This window comes from Gymnoscopelus braueri, assembly GCF_963280865.1.
Source record: "Gymnoscopelus braueri genome assembly, chromosome: 12".
In the NCBI taxonomy this organism is placed as follows: domain Eukaryota; kingdom Metazoa; phylum Chordata; class Actinopteri; order Myctophiformes; family Myctophidae; genus Gymnoscopelus; species Gymnoscopelus braueri.
Window position 1 is genome coordinate 21999778 of NC_137614.1, and position 21786 is coordinate 22021563.

Below are 21786 nucleotides of genomic sequence, written 5' to 3' on the forward strand. Positions count from 1 at the left end.
TTAATACCATCATCATAACTAATAACCTCTATCAACATATTCCATAAAGGGGGTTACTTTAATGTCAGCAGACATTTTGTAATTTGTAGTCATTTAAGAATTTGGAATTTAGGAATTTGGAATTAACTTATATTTAGTAAGTCAACCCTTTTGGTATCTTTATGACACATTTTGTAAACGGCTTGGTATGTTCGTATGTCTTCTTCCTCTTCTTTCGGTTAATTCCCATCAGGGTCGCCACAGTGGATCATCTGTTTCCATCCGGTCCTGTTTTCGTCTTCCTCAGTGACTCCTGCCACCTGCATGTCGTGGCAGGTGGCGTGTTGGTATGTTCGTATAATGTCACTGACAATAATCAGATGAGGAAAGGAAGTATCGTTCATACACTTAGTGGAACAAAACTTTTTGTATGATGTGAAACACTGTCCCAATCCATAACAGCCCCACAGAAGTCCACTTCACGACAAAATGGCATTTAAACACTGTGGTTTGGACATGCTGTGTGCATCCTTCATTCAACATGCTATTCAAACTAAAGTCTTCTACCAATGTCTTTTTACTCACAATGTCTTTTATCGGACATTGTGAAAACAAAGATGTTTTCAGTTCATAGCCTATGTGTGTGTAGACTGTAGGTATTGTACAATATGTAGCTTTCTATAGGTAACACTTCACCATGGCATTATTCCAGTGCATACATTTCGGTAAAAGTACTGAAAACTTCCACATATATTCTGTAACGTGGTTCCAAAACTATGTAGTTTTCATGAAGTACTCATTTGTACAGTTGTATTGTGTATTTTGTCACATTGCGTACTACAGTATAGAATTGTGTACAACACTACACATGAATATTGTGTAGTACTTTTCAAGTTAGTACACAAAAAGGAATAAGGCCATTGTAAAGTCAACAGTTACCCAATGTTTCTCCGACGAAGGAGGTGTGCATTGTCTCAATTTATCTGCTTGCTTAATGTGTGTTGAATGTAGGGGTATATACAGTGTGTGTGTGTGTGTGTGTGTGTGTGTGTGTGTGTGTGTGTGTGTGTGTGTGTGTGTGTGTGTGTGTGTGTGTGTGTGTGTGTGTGTGTGTGTGTGTGTGTGTGTGTGTGTGTGTGTGTGTGTGTGTGTGGGTGTGTGTGGGTGTAGATCGTTGTGTGTAACAGTCATTGAAAACACGCTCTTTCCACGTTGCATTTCATTTAAGCGCTCCTCGGAGCCCTCTGCTGTGGCTTGCTCCTACTCTTCCTCCCCGCTCCTCTTCCTCCACCTCCTCCTCCTCCTCTTCCTCCACCTCCTCCTCTGCCTCCACCGTGCTTGTTGGGCTTCTCACCCCTCTGACCCTCCCTGTGGTTTTTGCGTGGGGGTCGGTATCCTAGCGCCCGGCAGTGTTGGCCAAGGTTTCCCGGGTGAATGAGCGCCATCACATCCTGGTACCATGGCTGGGTTCCCGTGTTCTGAGTGGACGATCCGGACCAGGAGGTGGGCACACGATTGGCTGAGGCGCTCCAGACAGACAGGTGGACGGTGACAGCCGTCCAATGGAAGCCGTGCTCCTCCAGCTGGCAGTGGTAGACGCCGCCATGGACGAGCTCGGCCCGACGAATCAGAACGCCCCGTTCAATCACCACCACTTGTTCACCTGACACCACCTGGGGGTAACATGGGAAAATTATTTGTAGTCTTCGAACGCCTATTTCGACTGGATTTTGGCACACGTGTGGGTGCGTGTGTACCTGGTGTAACTCAGGACTGTTCTCTCCAGCCTGTTTGTACCAGGTGACAGCTGCGTGGCGGGATCGCGGCAGGCACTCCAGGTAGGTGCTGTTGCCCTCGGCAACCATCATCACCCTCTGCTCGGCCTCCACCTGCAAACCAGCTGGAACAGACAGAGAGAGAGAGAGAGAGAGAGAGAGAGAGAGAGAGAGAGAGAGAGAGAGAGAGAGAGAGAGAGAGAGAGAGAGAGAGATAGAGAGAGATAGAGAGAGAGAGAGAGAGAGAGAGAGAGAGAGAGAGGAGACATACAGACAGAGGCAGAGAGAGACAGTTTGACAAAATGTCCTTGTGTTACCTACCTCTATTATTTCATATTTTACCATTAGTTATTTTTACCTCTATTATTTCATATTTTACCATTCGTTATTTTTATATCTTTGTAATTTTAATGAGCACATCATATAATATAATAGATGTATTATTTCCTTATTATAATCAAAGGTCCTGTACTGTTTGTCTGATCATTACTCCGACAGGTCCTAAATAAAGCCCAGCGCATCAATGCCTACCCTTCAGTCTCTACTTATCTTATCTTATTATTTGTGGCACTGATGAACCAGATAAGAAAATGTGGTTGTCTTACCTCCCTGCCTGACACACTGTGTCAGAGGGTCATCATCCTGCCCTAAATGACGAGCATTTCTCCTGCAGACAGACAGACAGACAGACAGACAGACAGACAGACAGACAGACAGACAGACAGAGCTACGGTCAAAGACATTAAAACCAGTTGGAAATGCCACCAGCACTAGGGATGGCTAGAGACCCCCCAGCCAGTGGCAGCTGCTGGCTTTAGATCCGCTCGGACCACCAGAGCTCTGACAACTCGCTCTTTTACGAGGATGTCACACGATAACCGCAGACACGCCCAGTTTTTGTCATTTGCCGAATGTGCGCACTGTGAACATTCGCTCGACACTGCTGTGTGAATTCAGCGTTAAGCTACCGATTTCAGTTCTAGCACTAAATATAATATATTTAATTATATTTTAATTGCATTTCATACTTTGCCAGATGTGTGAGGAGCTTTGTGACTGCAGTGTCTGAGCATCCAAAGGACGTTCAACACGCATGGTGCGCACATGCGTTCTATGATGGAGCGAATGTCTGCATGTTAATATGGTTACAATCAGAAGCCAGATGGTCTACTCTACATACATGCTGAAACATTGTGTTGTTAATATGAAGTTTTGGCACTCTGTACCACTATTGATTTTGCACAAAGGATAAAACAATTCCAAGTGGAAGCTACGTCAGCATCTTCCCACATGTTTAAGTCACCCGATACGTGTTTAAGTACACTTTATGATCAAATCCGAACATACACGCTAATTTCGTGAATAAGGAATAATGTGTGGGCATTGCTGTGATGTTTATTAACACAGTGTAAACGTTTAAATTCAAGTGACAGTCCGGTCCAAATGAAATACATAATTTTGCAGTATTTTCTCAGTCAAGGTGGCCTTGGCAAAAGGCAGGCAGCCTTGAAAGCGCTCGGGGCACTTGGTTGTCCCTTTTGTGCCCATATATGGAGATCTCTGTATCTGTCAGGCTTTGTCCCTTTTATGCCCATATATGGAGATCATCCTACAGGCCTTATTAGACTTATTCGATGGATTGGCAGTTTGACAGTGACATTTTGAGGTAATCTCTGTGGCTGGTAAATTTCCAGCTGTCCACAGCCGGCCTCTGAGACACAAAGCGAGGAGACAGAGTATAAAATGAGGTTGAGAAAAACATTGATCCAATGCCTTTAAAGGCATTTGCATCTCCAATCTCTACATGGCGACTACGTATGTGAATGGGAATACACACTTTTGGGTCCAATTCAGAAGCATGGTCTAGTGTTGCTATGACAACGAGCAGCACTGGGATACGTTATCCCACACCCTGCATACATCCTTTATATAGGGTCCATTCTAGGGCGTGGCTCTGTAGGAGGCCAAATTAGCTGTGCACGCTGCCAGTTGGCCATGGAAGAACCTTTACGCATTTTCTTTTTACATAATGTGTTTTATATTCTTTGAAATATTTAACATTTATTTTACTAGGGCGATGCATGTCGGGCACACACGCCCCTAGGTTATGCAATACACATTGTCAGAGGACTTAGTGCAGTACCCATCGTCATAGTACTTGGAGTGCCAGTCTATAATGTAATGCTTTCGGAACGGATGCCACCTGTCAGAGTACTTGGCAGTTAAAGATCGATCCGCTCATTTATAGACAGTTCTGGACAACTGCTGATCTGACCGACTTCCCACTCGGTTCTCTGTGTTAAACAGCAGGTTTGAAGTAGATCGGTGGGATGGTCCTCGAAATATGCGGGGGACACACGGACACGCACACAGAGATTCCGTGCATCTGATGTCATGTTGATATCATCAGGGCTCTACACATGTGGGCATTTGTGAATTTCTAGATATTTTTGGAGATCTGCAGATTCAACTGACTTCACACTGGGCACGGCACTCCCTCGGGTCCTCGGCGACACACACACACACACTGACTTTGAAGCCAATTGGTAGGATGGTTCTCAAGATATGCGAGGGGGGGAACACGGACACACATGCATGATAACTTTGAGTCTATGGGGGAGAGGTCGAAACCTTGCCCAAATATGAAGTCATGTGTCATGGATACATCATCGATGACTGATATCATAGACTGGCCACATGAAGTCCAAGATCCACGTAGGAACAGTAATTATTAGACCCCATCTTGTTAAACTCTCAGAGTGAGGATTTTTCAGAGCACTGTATGTAATATTATGTGAACAATATCACATGGCAGGGCCCTTGGTGTAAACTAACTTCTAAATAGAAAAATCTCCCACATCGCCACTTGGCTTGGATCCTTTTTTTAGGTCTTGGAATGGATGCGAAACTTTGCAGTCAACAGTCAACTTGCGGTCACATGGTACACTGGTTAATGAAAGCTTTGCGGTTCAGGCCCAAAGTGTAGAGACAAAATGGCCTGCCAAGTGCCAGTGGCCATAGTTAACCACCGCTGGTTCCAAATAGAAGGACAGATTTTGTTTTACTCCGTCATCCATGTCTTTCCCTGTCTTTTTCATAATAAATAAGTAATTTATCAAAGGTGGATCGCTAGGATACTCAAAGAGGGATAGGATTCGTCGCTGACCTGCGTGCGACGGGCATGTAGGGGCTGCAGGCGTGTCCATCCCAGGTGCAGTAGGGGTCCCTGGCCAGGCAGCACTCTGCGCAGGCCTGACCGTACAGCTCACACTGGTACAGAGCTAGCTGGGACACACCCTCCCTGGAACCCACAAACAACCACTGTTGGAGAGAGAGAGAGGGGGGGTATGGAGATAAAGTGTGGGAGAGGCAGGAAGGTGTAGGAGAGATATTTACCATATGGGAAGGGAGACGGAAGTGAGAGGGAATTGAGAGAGAGAGAGAAAGAAAGAAGAGTACATTCAGAACATCAGATTAACAAGGAGAGAGTCAGTAATAACATCTATTCAACAAGTCATACATAAACAGCTCAACTGTGTGACTGGAGGTCGAGGGTGTGGGGAGTCTATGTGTGTGTGTGTGTGTGTGTGTGTGTGTGTGTGTGTGTGTGTGTGTGTGTGTGTGTGTGTGTGTGTGTGTGTGTGTGTGTGTGTGTGTGTGTGTGTGTGTGTGTGTGTGTGTGTGTGTGTGTGTGTGTGTGTGTGTGTGTGTGTGCTTATGTGTCTATGAATATAAAGGGGAGGTTGGATTCTTAGTGAATGGGTTGTGTGTGCAAGCATGTTCATACATGTGTTCATACATGTGTTCATATGTGTGTTCATACGTGCGTTCATAGGTGTGTGTGCGTGTGTGTGTGTGTGTGTGTGTGTGTGTGTGTGTGTGTGTGTGTGTGTGTGTGTGTGTGTGTGTGTGTGTGTGTGTGTGTGTGTGTGTGTGTGTGTGTGTGTGTGCACACATTTATATATGAGACTGAGTGAGTTTCTTTAGTTTTTATTCATGACTGCCAGACACCCTTAACAATGCAAGGTGTATTTCCGCTGCGTGCATGTGTGGGTACATGCACGCATTTGTGTGTGTGTATGTGCGTGCGCGTGCGCGTGCATGCATGTGTGTGCACACCACGTCTCATCATCGCTCTCAGCTAGGTAACCATAGCAACTGGTGATGAAGTTGTCCTTGGAGATACGAGGTGGAGAGATTGAGTGTTAAATGAGGTGTGTGTGTGTGTGTGTGTGTGTGTGTGTACGTGTGCGCACGCTTGTGCGCACGCACGCACGCACGTTTGTGTGTGTGTGTGTGTGTGTGTGTGTGTGTGTGTGTGTGTGTGTGTGTGTGTGTGTGTGTTCTCTTACCTTCTTCTTTGAAAGAGTCATGGCTGTCACCGGTGATTTGTGCTGCAAGGTAGAAGTAGGCAGAGAGGAAGTTTGTGACAAACACATCGAGTTTGAATTCACTCAACAGAAAAAAGAGGTTGTCTCTCACAAAAACAAGACAGAGACAGACAGATAGACAGACAAGCAGACAGACAGACAAAAACAACCTAGAATTGTCCAACTAAATTTATATAAAAGATCTTTGGCCGTGTCTCTCAACCAAAGACGAAGAAGCACATTATAAAAAGATTCCCACAGCATTCAGAGATAGAAATCAAAGGCTGGTCTGAATTTTAGCCTTGCATACCAAGCAGCCATCATTTAAAATGATTGGATGGTTTCACGACACTTGTTCTTTTCAAATGCAAAGCAGCACAACAACGCCAGCACCACTTCACCACAGGCATAAAGTGTTTGGTCTTTTCCTCTCATGAACTCCGGATAAAAAAAAGTGCTCTATTGAACGGAATAGCACTGAGTTGTGGCACTGGGGGATATAGCAACCACACTAATTAAGTGTTTAAGACTATTTCCTCCATAATGGGAATCATGGTTTGTTGCAAAGCATGAAACACAATTGCATGCCAACAGACCCAATATATACTTGTTTTCTTGTGTGCGTACTGACAAGTCTTTGAGGGCCATCTACATCTACTGTACATTTTATATCCGACATGACTTGAACGCAGCATGCATGTGACAGGATATGATGATATAATGGATGCATTGGAGAATTCACTTATACGGAAGCATTCAAAATAATTGTAATTGTAATCATCGCAAAATGCCATCTATAATTTGAATTAGCATATTATGTGTATACTGTATAATAGTATATAAAATACTGGGTCGCAGCACAATTTACGGTACACTAATTTGACATAATAAGCCGTTATTACAAATAATGTGTTTCTTATTAGCAATAATGTTTTTTTATTAGGAAGAAACAAACGTTGTTATACCCTTATTTTCCACTATTATCCCTTAATTATGTTCTAATTAGAAATTGAATGAAACGTAACAAAAGGCGTTATTAGAAATGGTGTTCTCTACTATTAGACAGAAACAAACAAACACAGTTATACGCTAATTATGGAACATAATTCCTAGAGGCTAACAAAGCCTAATAAGATCTAACAAAGCCTAATAAGATGTTATTTCCAGTTCCACTTACTTGACCGTCACATTACAACCCCGCAACTACTAACTACACGATGTGATGTTAGGCTACTATTAGTCTACTGTAAGGGTTTCGTTAGAACAAATGTGTTCTTTATTAGGAGTTTATTTAATGTTATTTCCACTTACTTCAAGTTACTTTACATCTAATTACAACAAAACTGTACCGTAAATTGTACATCAGCCATTCTGGGCTAACTTCATGACCTATTATACTTCTGCCAGTGCCTACCTTTTTGCTTAATCAAAAATATTTTGTTGTTATTAGGAACAAATTACCTCTCATTACCACAGAACTGTACCGTAAATTGTACACCAGCTATTCCGTGCTAACGGCATGACACATTATACTTCTGCCTACCTTTTTGCTTAATAAAAATTAATATGTTGTTATTAGGAACACATTACCTCTCATTACTACAGAACTGTACCGTAAATTGTACACCAGCTATTCCGTGCTAACGGCATGACACATTATACTTCTGCCTACCATTTTGCTTAATAAAAATTAATATGTTGTTATTAGGAACACATTACCTCTCATTACTACAGAACTGTACCGTAAATTGTACACCAGCCAGTCCGTGCTAACGTCATGAACGTCGTTATATATCAAAATGCTCGTTAAATAAGACAAAATAGCCTAAACACATCCTAGTGGCTGGTTGCTGTATAGATCATAACATCAACTCGGAAAGCTTAATAAATTGAAACAATTGCTGCGGCTTATTATTTTATTTTCACTCACTGCAAAATAAGCCATTTTGACAATGAAATCCAGTATTATGGACATATTTCTTTTAAGCTTTGCCACTCCAAGCACTTTAGGAAAAAAAATTAAGGACACTAAAACAAACCTTGACAATTAACAATAAAACATTTCTCTGACAAACGTTGAATAAAATATATAAAACAAGTGTCCGAAAGTCTTTATATTCCAAAACGATCCCGGTGTTGCTTCTCACACTGGACATTAGCTCAGCTAGCATGAGGCTAACACCAGTGTAACTCGAGACGCCTGCTTACTACAGTAACGTTAAAACCAGGACTCGTCTTGACTCCAAACAGGATAAATATTAAACACTATCAATACAGATGAGTAAACTCATTCATCACTTATGCACTAAGTGGTACGATTGTCACGTAATGCTCCCGTTTACATACACGTATGAGTCCTTCAGACACACCAAAACCACTTCCTCTAAAATTGGCTAAGCGCACACACACATCCCAGCACGTCCCGCCCCCCAACCAATCATATGCTTGGAAAAGTGATGGACCGTCATAAAGACCAATCAGTCAACAAGTTAGATAGCCCCTACGGAAACTCTCCCTCCGCTGTATAGCTCCGAGATGAGGTTCCTCGTTTCTCTGTGCCGTTTTAGCAGGACATTGTCGCACATTTTCCACTTTACATGTTTCTTACCCCTTTCTGCACATCGTATCCAAAAAGTAAAGGTTTTCTGCCATGCTCTCAGATGTTTTAAGTTCTAGCGCACAATAAAAGCTATTCAACGAGTTGAATAAAGTATTTAATTCGCCTCTGTCCTCATCCGGTTACATGTTTTTAAGACATTGCGCAAGAGTTGCGCCCGTAGACATAACATTGCTGATTCCCCTACTGGTCAAATGTTGAATTGCATCTTCTAATGCAAAATATTATGGAACCGGCTGAGGACAGAGGCGAATTAAATACTTTTTTCAACTCGTTGGATAGCTTTTATTGTGCGCTAGAACTTAAAACATCTTAGAGCATGGCAGAAAACCTACTTTTTGGATACGATGTGCAGAAAGGGGTAGGAAAAATTTAAAGTGGAAAATGTGCGACAATGTCCTGCTAAAACGGCACAGAGAAACGAGGAACCTCATCTCAGAGCTATACAGCGGAGGGAGAGGTTCCGTAGGGGCTATCTAACTTGTTGACTGATTGGTCTTTATGACGGTCCATCACTTTTCCAAGCATGTGATTGGTTGGGGGGCGGGAGGAGCTGATGATGTGTGTGTGCTTAGACAATTTTAGAGGAAGCGGTTTTGGTGTGTCTGAAGGACTCATATGTGTATGTAAAGTTTAAACGGGAGCATTACGTGACAATCGTACCACTTAGTGCATAAGTGATGATTGAGTTTACTCATCTGTATTGATAGTGTTTAATATTTATCCTGTTTGGAGTCAAGACGAGTCCTGGTTTTAACGTTACTGTAGTAAGCAGGCGTCTCGAGTTACACTGGTGTACTGTTAGCCTCATGCTAGCTGAGCTAATGTCCAGTGTGAGAAGCAACACCGGGATCGTTTTGGAATATAAAGACTTTCGGACACTTGTTTTATATATTTTATTCAACGTTTGTCAGAGAAATGTTTCATTGTTAATTGTCAAGGTTTGTTTTAGTGTCCTTACATTTTTTTTTCCTAAAGTGCTTGGAGTGGCAAAGCTTAAAAGAAATATATATATTTTATATATGTCCATAATACTGGATTTCATTGTCAAAATGGCTTATTTTGCAGTGAGTGAAAATAAAATAATAAGCTGCAGCAATTGTTTCAATTTATTAAGCTTTCCGAGTTGATGTTATGATCTATACAGCAACCAGCCACTAGGATGTGTTTAGGCTATTTTGTCTTCACCTGATATATAACGAGCATGCATTCTCCTTTCATGACGTTAGCATGGACTGGCTGGTGTACAATTTACGGTACAGTTCTGTAGTAATGAGAGCTAATGTGTTCCTAATAACAACATATTAATTTTTATTAAGCAAAAAGGTAGGCAGAAGTATAATGTGTCATGACGTTAGCCCGGAATAGCTGGTGTACAATTTACAGTACAGTTCTGTAGTAATGAGAGGTAATGTGTTCCTAATAACAACATATTAATTTTTATTAAGCAAAAAGGTAGGCAGAAGTATAATGTGTCGTGACGTTAGCACGGAATAGCTGGTGTACAATTTACGGTACAGTTCTGTAGTAATGAGAGGTAATGTGTTCCTAATAACAACATATTAATTTTTATTAAGCAAAAAGGTAGGCAGAAGTATAATGTGTCATGACGTTAGCACGGAATAGCTGGTGTACAATTTACGGTACAGTTCTGTAGTAATGAGAGGTAATGTGTTCCTAATAACAACATATTAATTTGTATTAAGCAAAAAGGTAGGCAGAAGTATAATGGGTCATGAAGTTAGCCCAGAATGGCTGATGTACAATTTACGGTACAGTTCTGTTGTAATTAGATGTAAAGTAACTTGAAGTAAGTGGAAATAACATTAAATAAAGGCCTAATAAAGAACACATTTGTTCTAACGAAACCCTTACAGTAGACTAATAGTAGCCTAACATCACATTGTGTAGTTAGTAGTTGCGGGGTTGTAATGTGACGGTCAAGTAAGTGGAAATAACATCTTCTTAGGCTTTGTTAGGTCTTATTAGGCTTTGTTAGCCTCTAGGAATTATGTTCCATAATTAGCGTATAACTGTGTTTGTTTCTAACAGCAGAGAACACCATTTCTAATAACGCCTTTTGTTACGTTTCATTCAATTTCTAATTAGAACATAATTAAGGGATAATAGTGGAAAATAAGGGTATAACAACGTTTGTTTCTTTCTAATAAAAAAACATTATTGCTAATAAGAAACACATTATTTGTAATAACGGCTTATTATGTCAAATTAGTGTACCGTAAATTGTGCTGCGACCAAATACGGTATACATACAGCACAATATACTATACCTGGAAGACCTGTAGCTGTTCGAGTGTGACCTCCTGGCCCTCTCCATGCTCTCTGGGCAGATAGATGGACTTCAACACCAGCCCTGAGTCTGACGGACAGAGAGCGTGGGAGGTAACTTGTTAGACAGACATTCAGACACACTGTTTAGAACAAGAAAACATGCTCACAGTTAAGCTCAATTCATACCCCATCACACGATGGTGTCGCTTGCCGAAAAGAACACACACGCACACACACACACACACACACACACACACACACACACACACACACACACACACACACACACACACACACACACACACACACACACACACACACACACACACCTCTCGCTCTCTCTCTCTCTCTCTCTCTCTCTCTCTCTCTCTCTCTCTCTCTCTCTACCTGTGCCAATGAAGAGTACATCATAGGTTCCGTCCACTGCCTCAACTCTGTCCACCAGCAGTTTGCTGAACTTATAGTGAACTCCCACTCTGACCAGAAGGGGGCGCTCACCCAACGGCAGCACACTCTCCTGTAGGACGAGCAAGCATGGGTTTTTAATAGTGCTCATTAAACAATTATCAAACAGAAGATGCTGCATCTCATTGGCCTCATTCTTAAAGGTGCTTGTAATTTTTTGTAAAATTTTACTAGGCACGGCAACTTAAATGATTTAAAGAAAAAAACATCTTGAGGTGTGTGTATACTGAGGACTAATGTAATGTGACAATCCCTGTTTAAAAACAGGCTAAACATAGAAACATTGTGGAAACAAATGTCTCTTTATATGCCACAATATAAACTAGGTCACAGATAAATTAATCCAGTATATATATTTGAATAAAGTGCAATGTCAGTGGAACCTGGAGCAGAGGGTGTGTCCTGCTGAAGAAGATGACATCATCAGGGTACTCTCTGGTGGAACTGTAACTACCATATGTAGTGCTGGGACACTGGGTGGGGGGGAGAGGTGATTTAGTTTATAGTTCATAGTTCACCAACCTGATTATTTACCACTAAAGAGTGTAGTCACACACAGTGACAATATTGCACCACATACAGTACAGTATCTATTGTCAGACAATAAAACAAGTTAACTTAAGATTAAATGAATACGGGAAGTTTAAGGAAAGCTTACAGTTCCGGGTCGTGGGTAGGGCACCCTGCCTGTAAACTCCGCCCACTTGTACTGAGGTCCCTCCTTGTGCAGGAAGTTACCTTTGAAGGCCCGAACAACATCCTCCATCCTGTACACACACACTGCTGATCCATTCAGAATATCACTGTAGAGAGATAGACGTAGAGAAGAAGGGAGGAAGAGTGTAGAGACAGAAAGAGCGGGAAAGGGGGGGTGTAGAGAGAGAGAAGGAGAGAGGGACACATGGTGTCAATAATCATATTCCATATAAAATGTGTATTTATTATCTATCCAGCATGAATATTAAAGTGGCTTTCAGTATCTTCAACGTATTCATGAGCTGAGATCTTTAACTGCCAAGAAAGTGAAAATATAATAAGTGTAATTCCAATTATTAAGTGCCAACCCACAATTCAGCTGGAATGTATGGGCTCAATGCATCAAATATACTGTACTTAACATGCGGAAAGCTTTGGCAGTCCAAATGTGTGAATCAGTTTCCACTGTTTGACCAGGTCAAGGCAGCCCCACCCTAGAGCCTAGTTCTGCTCGAGTTTTCTTCCATTAAAGGCATGAATGTGAGTTTGACATGTGACATCAACATAATGGATGTTCATAGTTGATTTGGATTTGCATTTAATTTATTTCACTGTATGTCATTTGTATTATTCAAACACAATATTTTCAATATTGTACATTTGATTGTAGACCCTTCTACAGACAATGCTGTCCTAACTAGTTACTTTCACATGTGGTTCTACTATCTAGAATCTGTGTAGATTGTGGAAAGTAAGTATATATCCGTGAAAAGGATCATTTCCACTATCATATCCATGTTTATTATGTCAACGTTTCTTGACCTTTTCGTGCGTTCCAGTTTCTGCAGGGAGGGCCCCACCCTGGGTGATACCTCAGAAGTTTGTCCATATACCAAGTGAACATTCCACACCCCATTCCAAACCCCAGAAGTCGACCAACTCCCTGTTCGTCAGTGCCAAGTGCTGTCATACTACTGCTGCTACCGTGGAAGTCTGGAATTCAGCTAAAAAGACGGGGCTATTCTGAGAAGTTGTCACGTTTCCCAGGGCAGCTGCAGGAGGCATGCTGTCAGTTTGCATGTGATATTCACTGAAGCTTTCAGAAATCTGCCTCGTTATAATCAGTTTTCTCCTCATCAATCTGAGCCTGTCTCCCTACATGTCGGCATCACTGTGTGTGTGTACATTAGTCTTCCTACTGTACCCGTCTCTCTGGACTGTCTGGTTGTCAACGTACGTGGGCATGTGCTCCTCTGTCTTATTGATACTGCATGTATGTTTGTCTGCCTGTCTCTTTAAATGTCAGTCTATCAGAATAATGTCTGTCTGTCTACATAGTAAAATCCTCAGTGTTCATTCATCCATTTGTAACTATAGTGTCAAAATGTAATTTGGACCCAAATGGACCCTTGTGGTTCCATTTGGTTCCATTTGGACACCATTGTGTCAGAAAATAGTAGTCGATCTACAAATAGCCGATCTAAAAGCTCACCATGTGACGCGTTGTAATCTTGTAGATCGGCTATTGGAAAATGTTTTTTCACAATATCTTTATTTCACAATCTTCGCCTATAATGACATGCCCAAAATGCGGACGCCAGGTTGAAAGTGGTTAAATGAACACTCAGTATTTGACCGTGTCCTTGACTGTGAATGACTTTCTTTCTGTTTAATAAATGATATGCTGTTTTCTCACTTTTCATGCTATGACTGTCTCGTCCAGTCATCCTAACACATGAGCACATTGTAGGCGGTAATGGAGAGCGTGCTGGACGTCATAAAAGCGTCTCAGTCTATTCACGCAGACAGACAGTCTCTCTGTGTACACTGAGCTGATGACCCGTGGTGAACTCTCCCCCATGTCCCATACATAGACACAGATACATAAAACATAACCACAGACACAGAGACATACAGTACAGTAATTGCACGAATGCACACACAGGGATGGGACACACATGCACACATGACAATATGAGGCTTAATCTCGGTTTAAATCTTCCTGCCGGCCACAGTCCATCCAAAAATAAAGTTGCGTGTGTGTGTGTGCGCGCGTGTGTGTGTGTGTGTGTGTGTGTGTGTGTGTGTGTGTGTGTGTGCGCGTGTGTGTGTGTGTGTGTGTGTGACTGTGTGTGTGCACTTATTGTACAGTATATACTGTATGTATGTATGAATGTACGTATATGTAATGTGCTGTACTGTAGAGCTTGATCAGATATTGTGTTGATGAAAACTGAAATGTTGATTAAGGTGCACTGTTCCTAGTAAAATAAATGAATTAATAACCTACCACCAGGGTGTGCATACATGTATTGCATACTGCCAATGATTAGAATGGGATTGGTTATTTTTACCTGTCTGTCCATGATTGAATCATGTGAGGTGATGCTCTGAAGAAGGTCTCAAAATAAAGTGAAATACTGCATACTGTAGATCTACAATGTAAATTGTATGAATGCTGCTGTATCTCCATTAATTATCACTACACACACTCTCTCTCTCTCTCTCTCTCTCCCTATCTCTCTCTCTCTCTCTCTCTCTCTCTCTCTCACACACACACACACACACACATACACGCACACACACACCCTGTCTATCTCTATATTCTATTATGTATAACTGATACACTTGGCCAAACTCCAGAACAGCAAACGCATATATCATGCTATCATATTAGCCACAGCTATAAAACACTCTTCACGTCAACACATTGTACAACAGAGACAAAACAGCACAATGTAACGCAGCCCCGGCGACGCCAGCACAGTGATGAACGCTCATATGAGCTCCATCTATGTCTCTTAGCATGGATCTATGTATGCCATAAATCATAAAGGAGATGGTCTGTGGTTCTGTATGGAACCCACAACTGAAAGCAGAGAACGTACCATTCAAAGTCATGACTCTGTAATGTCAGGAAGATGTTTACTTTCACTGTCTGTTTGCATAGAAGATGGCATGTGGGTGCGTTTGTTCATTTTCAAGTTCAATTATGTAAGTTGTATTCTTCCCAGAAATGAAAATGGAGACCCTCCGTGCAGTGTTTGTGCTGTTGGGATAATGCATGTTCACTATCGGTTGTACAGAGAGTGGTTTGTTAACGGTATGTGCCCCATACCGAACCGAAGAGAGACACAACACAAAACTAGAAAAAGTGCTCCTCGGAGCACAGGTCTCCGCCAGGTCAGGTAGGTTATTGTGGGCCAGCAATGTTCAGAATTTGCCAATCAGGATGGAATATAAAAATTCGGACGGAACCATCTTGATCACTTGACTATAGAGATAATGTGTACTGATTTGCATGATGTTTGGACAAAATGTGTAGGAGTAATATAAAAAATAAGAATCGGCCTCCTGGTGGCGCTATAATAGGGCAATGTGAAAAGGGTGGCGTTTGTTCTTCAACGTAGTGCGAATGTGCGTGCAAAGTTCCACCACAATCGGACGCTGCGTTCATGATTTGCGGCATTTTGTTCAAAACAGGCCACTCCTGCAAACTTTAGATGTCAATGTTAGCCAATCAGGATGGAATATGAAAAATCAAATAGACCCATCTTGATCACATGACTATAGAGATCATGTGTACCGATTTGCGTGAAATTTGGATAAAATATGAAAGCTTAATCTCAAAATATGTGTTTTACATAAGTCGGCCTCCTGGTGGCGCTATAAAAGGCTAATGTGAAAAATGCAGGGCAGATGTTTTTCCTTGGCCTCTAGGGAGTATGCGTGCAAAGTTTCACGCAGATGGTGCAGCTACACTTAAAAATGCAAATTGGCCTTTTATAGCGCCACCATGAGGCTGATTTGAAAACATTCAAGTGGCATTTGTTCCTCGGCCTAGTGGGAATGTGCGTGTGAAATTTCACGGAAATCGCACGCTGCGTTCATGATTTGAGGCATTTTGTTCAAAATGGACCAATCCTGCAAACTTTGGAAGCCAACCTTAGCCAATCAGGATGGAATGTGGAAAATCAGACAGATCCGTGTTGATCACATGACTATAGAGATACTGTGTACCGATTTGTGTGATGTTTGGATAAAATCTGTAGGAGTAAAAAATGGGTTTTGCACAAATCGGTCTCCTGGTGGCGCTATAACAGGCCCATGTGGCAGAGGTTCTGAATTGGCATCCAGGGAGTGTGTGTGCACAGTTTCGCAGCGACCGGGCCAACGGTGCCTGAGATTAGCTGTTCACAGACAGATGGACGGACGGACACACGGACACACGGACACACAAACAAACGGACACACGGACGGACAGGGGGTAAAACATACTCTCTCGCCATGCCTTTCGGCCTGGCGGAGACAATAATCGTATTTATAACATCAGCAGGATGCTCAGTCTCCGTAAAAAAGAGAGATGGGGACATATGTGTATCGCACAAGTGATTGAAGTGAAAGAAGAAAAAGGTCATTTACATTAGTGCGCATGGTGTGGGTGAATCGGTGAATTGTGCACATTGTAATGCACTTGTAAAGCGCTTTATATAACGGTGCAATATAAATGCATCATTAACCATTAAATGCACCATTTCACATTTACAGTCTTTGTGGGCTGATGAGTTCCCCACAATATCTCCTACAGTGTGCCTGATGTGCTGATAGTTCACTCCCTCTGCTATTAAGACTCAAGAGTTGAACGAGAATACAGAGGGCTTAATAGAGGCAGTAATGTTTTAATAATAATAATAATAAATAATAATGTTAATGATAATATTAATAATTATAACTGACCTGAAATATGTAATAAGCGGGAGTGCAGTCGTGTTTGACACAATGAACAAGTGCCACAGATTAATACCCAATAAAACACCATGCAGCATGACATCAACGGGATGAGCACTCACATGTTTCACAGAGGGCTTGCGGTCATCATGCATGTGTTCACCATAAGGCAGAAGTTAACAGCGTCATATAATAAATTACATGATATTGTACAATACAGCGGGTGATAGTTTAAAGATTTTAAATTGTACAAAGCCCTGAATAAAGTAATACTATCGCTCTAACATTAGATGTTCATTTCGTGAAAACTGGGACACAAACTCAAAATCATTGGTAGCCAAAATTTTGAATGTATTATGGTGCAGTTTAAAGGACAGTAGATAACTTAAGTCCTTACTTGGCAAAATGCTAACACTTACATCCTGAATTCATGAATATTTCAGAGATACCGAATAACTAAGATCAGCTAATGATCTCTCCCTCTAAATTGCACATACTGTACAGTATAATGATTTGGAATAGAACTTTCAAAATAAGAGATAGATTCTTCAGAAGAACTTTTAAAAGCATCTGCAAGTATTTCAGTTAACACATGGTGTCCACATTAAAGCATGAGTCCATGGTGAATAGCAGACTTTGATATAAAGTGGATTTAATGATTGTCCAATTCATTCCATGCATAAAGACATGTCCCATATATTTCCTTTACTAGTGTAGGTTTGCGGCGATGGCAGTGAAGTGAATCATAATTGTTTTTTCTCAATGTCTCTTAAAAACAGAAACCCCACAAATGAACGTGATTACAATTCATCCTGGCGGAACGCATCAAGAGACCAGACCACAGCGAACACAAAGGAAGAACTTGACCTACTGAGTACAATACTGCATGACATCATGGTGACATCATGGATGATAAGTGTTCACATGATCCCTCTCTAATGGGGGGTTAGTGGCTATTATATATTTCCCTCACCATCCGTCACCATATTATTTCATGGAATACAACGCCACAATACAACATACAACGCAATGCATTAAAACCTCACTATGACTATGAACTGTCCCTGACTGCTGTACCATTATTCACCGCCACAATGCAAGAGAGAGGAAACCCACGGACTGCTAAAAGCCTTTCCCTTGATCACTGTCCTGGTTTTTTGCTTTGCATTGTTGTGGTGTTTCCAAGCCGTTTGCAGTTATAATGAGTCATGGATATTGGTGGCTTGACTGTACTCCCTGCACTCATTGTGAGCCACTCCAGATAACATTTTGAAATATAATTGCAGTATAATTTTGCATGACTTCAAGGGGTAGTTTTCCCATCATCTCTTGTGTCGGTTGTTTATAATGCCATGTGTTTTCCACGTGTCTCCAGGCACTTTGGGATTCACTATCGGGACTCACATCTTACTACAGTATGTGTCTCATAACTACCGAGATATGATCCAACTGTTATGAGAGCTTTGATATGGCTAAGGGACGGAGCAGATGGTGACATAAGCCCCAATTATTAATTCGCAACTGTGTTCTTACAGTTCAACTCAATGAGGAGGACCACATTAACTATATTTTACTGTACATGTAGCAGAGTGCCTCATAACCTCAGCCTGATGGCCTGAAAGTCTAATATCTCCCCCAAGCTAAAGGGAATTTTGATTGATTGATTGAATTATTTATTAGGCAAAAGAATGTAAAACAACACAGTTACATTTATAATACTTTTGTCTAAAAGGTCCGACCAAAAAAGTCCTTGCGGACTTGTTTCCGTTGGGGTCCTTGAATTAATTTCATAGACATATATAGTAGCAACCAAACAGTTCAAAAATCAACATAAAAATACAGAGAAAAAATACCACTATGTACAAAAAAAGCATGAAAAATAAAAAATATATACAAAAAAAGGGGGGTAGGGGGGTCGTCTGTCTACAGGGAAACTGGTACTAGCTCCTCTTTTGGCCTCCAGAAAGATGAGCTTTTAGGGCTGTTTTGAATGGCCCAGCGAACTGCATTTTTTGAGGGATGGGGTTAGACTATTCCATACCTTGGTGGCTGTGCTGTAGAAGGAGAATTTGTCCATGTTTGTTTTATGGGTGGGTGGTACCAGATTGCTGTTTACGCTCCCTCTAGTTTCGTGACTGTGGGTGTCACTAACTTTTTGGAGGTATTTATACAGATATGCGGGTATAGGGGGCATTTCGGGCAAATCTGCATTTACAATTTTGAAGACCAGTCCCATTTTTTGTTGTTTAACCCTGTCTTCCACCCTGAGCCAGCCTAGGCTAGCAAAGTGAGTGGGAGAGAGGTGGGTCATGGGCCCCAGTCCGAGATGTAGTCGAATCAGTTTGTTTTGGGAGGTTTGAAGCTTAGTCTTCATTGACACTGAGGTGTTGGAGTACCAAGAGGAGCAAGCATAGTCAAAAGGGGGCTGAATCAGGGCCCCTGAGAGGGTCCTGAGGGCCTGGGGGTTGACAAAAGAGGAAACTTTGCCCATAAATCTGGTTCTCTGGTTTACTCTTTTGACCACCTTTGTTGCCATGCTTTCACCTGTCAGGTATTTGTCAAGAATACATCCCAAATAGGTAATCTCTTCTTTGCTAGTGATGATTGTGTCATCGACTTTGACCTTGAAGTCATTTACCTTCATTTTACTGAGGGAATGTTTGGTCCCAAAGAGAATGGATTCAGTTTTCCCAAGGTGTAGTGACAGTTTCTTATCGGTAAGCCAGGTACGGATTTTTGAGAGTTCAGAGCTGAGAGCTTCCTCAACTTGCAACTTGTCCTCACCCGAGATCAGGAGTGCAGAGTCATCAGCGAACAGGAACAGTTTGCAGTTACAGGCAGCATTCATGTCGTTAATGTATAGAAGGAACAGTAACGGCCCTAGAATGCTGCCTTGAGGAACCCCGCAGCTCACCGGGAGGGATGAGGACATGGTTCCGTTTATGTCAACCACTTGTTCTCTACCCTCCAAGTAAGATCTCATCCAAATTAGTGATGTGCAATCAAAACCAATCGCCTTCAGCTTATCAAGTAGAATTGAGTGGTTTACAGTGTCAAACGCCTTTTGGAGGTCCAGCATGACCATGCCACAGTATTTGCCCGAGTCTACCTCACGTTTGATGTAATCGGTCAAATACAGTAGGCATGTGTCAGTGGAGTGGGATGTTCTGAAGCCCGATTGGAATTCAAACAACAGTTTACGCTCGCTGAGGTAGCTGTTGATTTGTTCTTGGATTAATCGCTCTATGACCTTTGAGATGGAACAAAGGATGGAAACAGGCCTATAGTTGCCAGGGTCTAGTTTGCTTCCTTTTTTATATAGAGGGACTACTCTTGCCAACTTGAATTCTTGTGGGACGTGACACCGACTGATGGATAAGTTTGTAATGTGAGCTACTATGGGAGCAATAGAGACCGCTGCATCTCTGAGGAATCTGGTGGGGATGTTGTCAAGGCCGGTGGCCTTGTTTGGCTGTAGGGCGAGGAGTTTGTTTTGCACATCATCAGTCATTACAGGAGTAGGGTAGGTAATGAGAAGGAATCTTTTTTAGCCCCTAGTTTCTCATAGTGAGCTTGGATGTGGTTTGGGCCATACAGACCTGAATGCTGGGGGAGTTTGCTTACCAACTGGGCTGCAACGGTGGTGAAGAAACTGTTAAAACAGTCCGCTACCAATTGCTTGTCGGTAGTGAGCGGGCCACTTGAGATAATGCAAATGTCTGTAGATTTGGTCTGAATTTTGCCGTTGCAGCATAATTGTTGTAGCGCCTCCCACAGTTTTTGTGGGTGGCTTTTGTTTGCCTCTATGTTCTCATTTAAGAAATTCTTTTTGGCATTTCTTTTTGGCATTCCCTTTGGCTTAGTGGTTAAGATGTTGGCTTTCCACACGGGAGAGCCGAGTTCAGATCCCGGGCGTTACATACACAGAACTGTCAATAGCAGAGGTTGACCAATTTCATGTCTTCAAGGCCGATTCTGATATATTAGAGAAGAGGATGATCGATATGCTGATGTCGGCCGATATAGTTCGCGATATATCACTCAGTGCTTGAAAGTTGTATTTCTTTATGCATTTAAAATACAGGAATTAATTAAAAAAAAACATGATAAAAAACAATATAACTGTACTTAAATCTTTATCAATGGAGATATATATTTAGATGGAGCAGGAATAAGCATTATGATGCTATGGAAGAGCTATCAGCCCATTATATCAGTCAGTCTACTAGATCTCTAATACATCTCTACTATATAGCCTCAGTCCTTTTAGATATAGATATCTAAATGAAGTGTGCTATTCCACTGCTCTGAACTTTACTCTAGTTCTGTACATACCTTGATGTTGTAAACAGGCCATAGATGAGAGGACTCTTCTTGTCTTTACCATGTAAGATGAAGATGTCCTCTGGATGGAGGGAATGATGGGAAAGAGAGAGAACAAAAGAGTGAGTGGGATAAAGAAGGGTCACAAAATAGATTAGCAACTGTATGATAATAAACATTAAGACATGTATTGTATGTAACATCACATGACTTTAAGAGGCATGTTTGCATACGTGTATGTGTGCCTGTGTGTGAGGGTATTTCAGCATGTGTCTTTTTTCTGTCTGTGTGTGTCTGTGTGTGTGTGTGCGTGTGCGTGTGCGTGTGCGTGTGCGTGTGCGTGTGCGTGTGCGTGTGTGTGTGTGTGTGTGTGTGTGTGTGTGTTTGTGTGCGCGCGCGCGCGCATGCGCATACAGTACATGTCTCTGCATGTCTCTTTATGTGTGTCTCTGTGTCTGGCTGTGTGACTAATAGTGTTGGTGAGGTTGGCAGCACGGCTGACTGGCTTCGTCTAATGAACCTGTATCCATTAATAACCTCA

At 41.9% G+C, this 21786-nt stretch overlaps 1 protein-coding gene across 1 annotated transcript; it reads right to left on the reverse strand.

Moving 5' to 3' along the window:
* Positions 1-1001: 1001 nt before the first annotated feature.
* Positions 1002-21321, reverse strand: sema3h (sema domain, immunoglobulin domain (Ig), short basic domain, secreted, (semaphorin) 3H). The gene is made up of 10 exons (XM_080443462.1): positions 21258-21321; positions 12157-12301; positions 11882-11971; positions 11421-11550; positions 11033-11121; positions 6107-6148; positions 4921-5075; positions 2360-2421; positions 1737-1879; positions 1002-1652 (listed from the first exon to the last, which is right to left on the reverse strand). Exons 2-10 carry the CDS (start codon positions 12262-12264, stop codon positions 1203-1205), a joined length of 1269 nt encoding a protein of 422 aa, XP_080299588.1. The 5' UTR covers positions 12265-12301; positions 21258-21321; the 3' UTR covers positions 1002-1202.
* Positions 21322-21786: the final 465 nt, after the last annotated feature.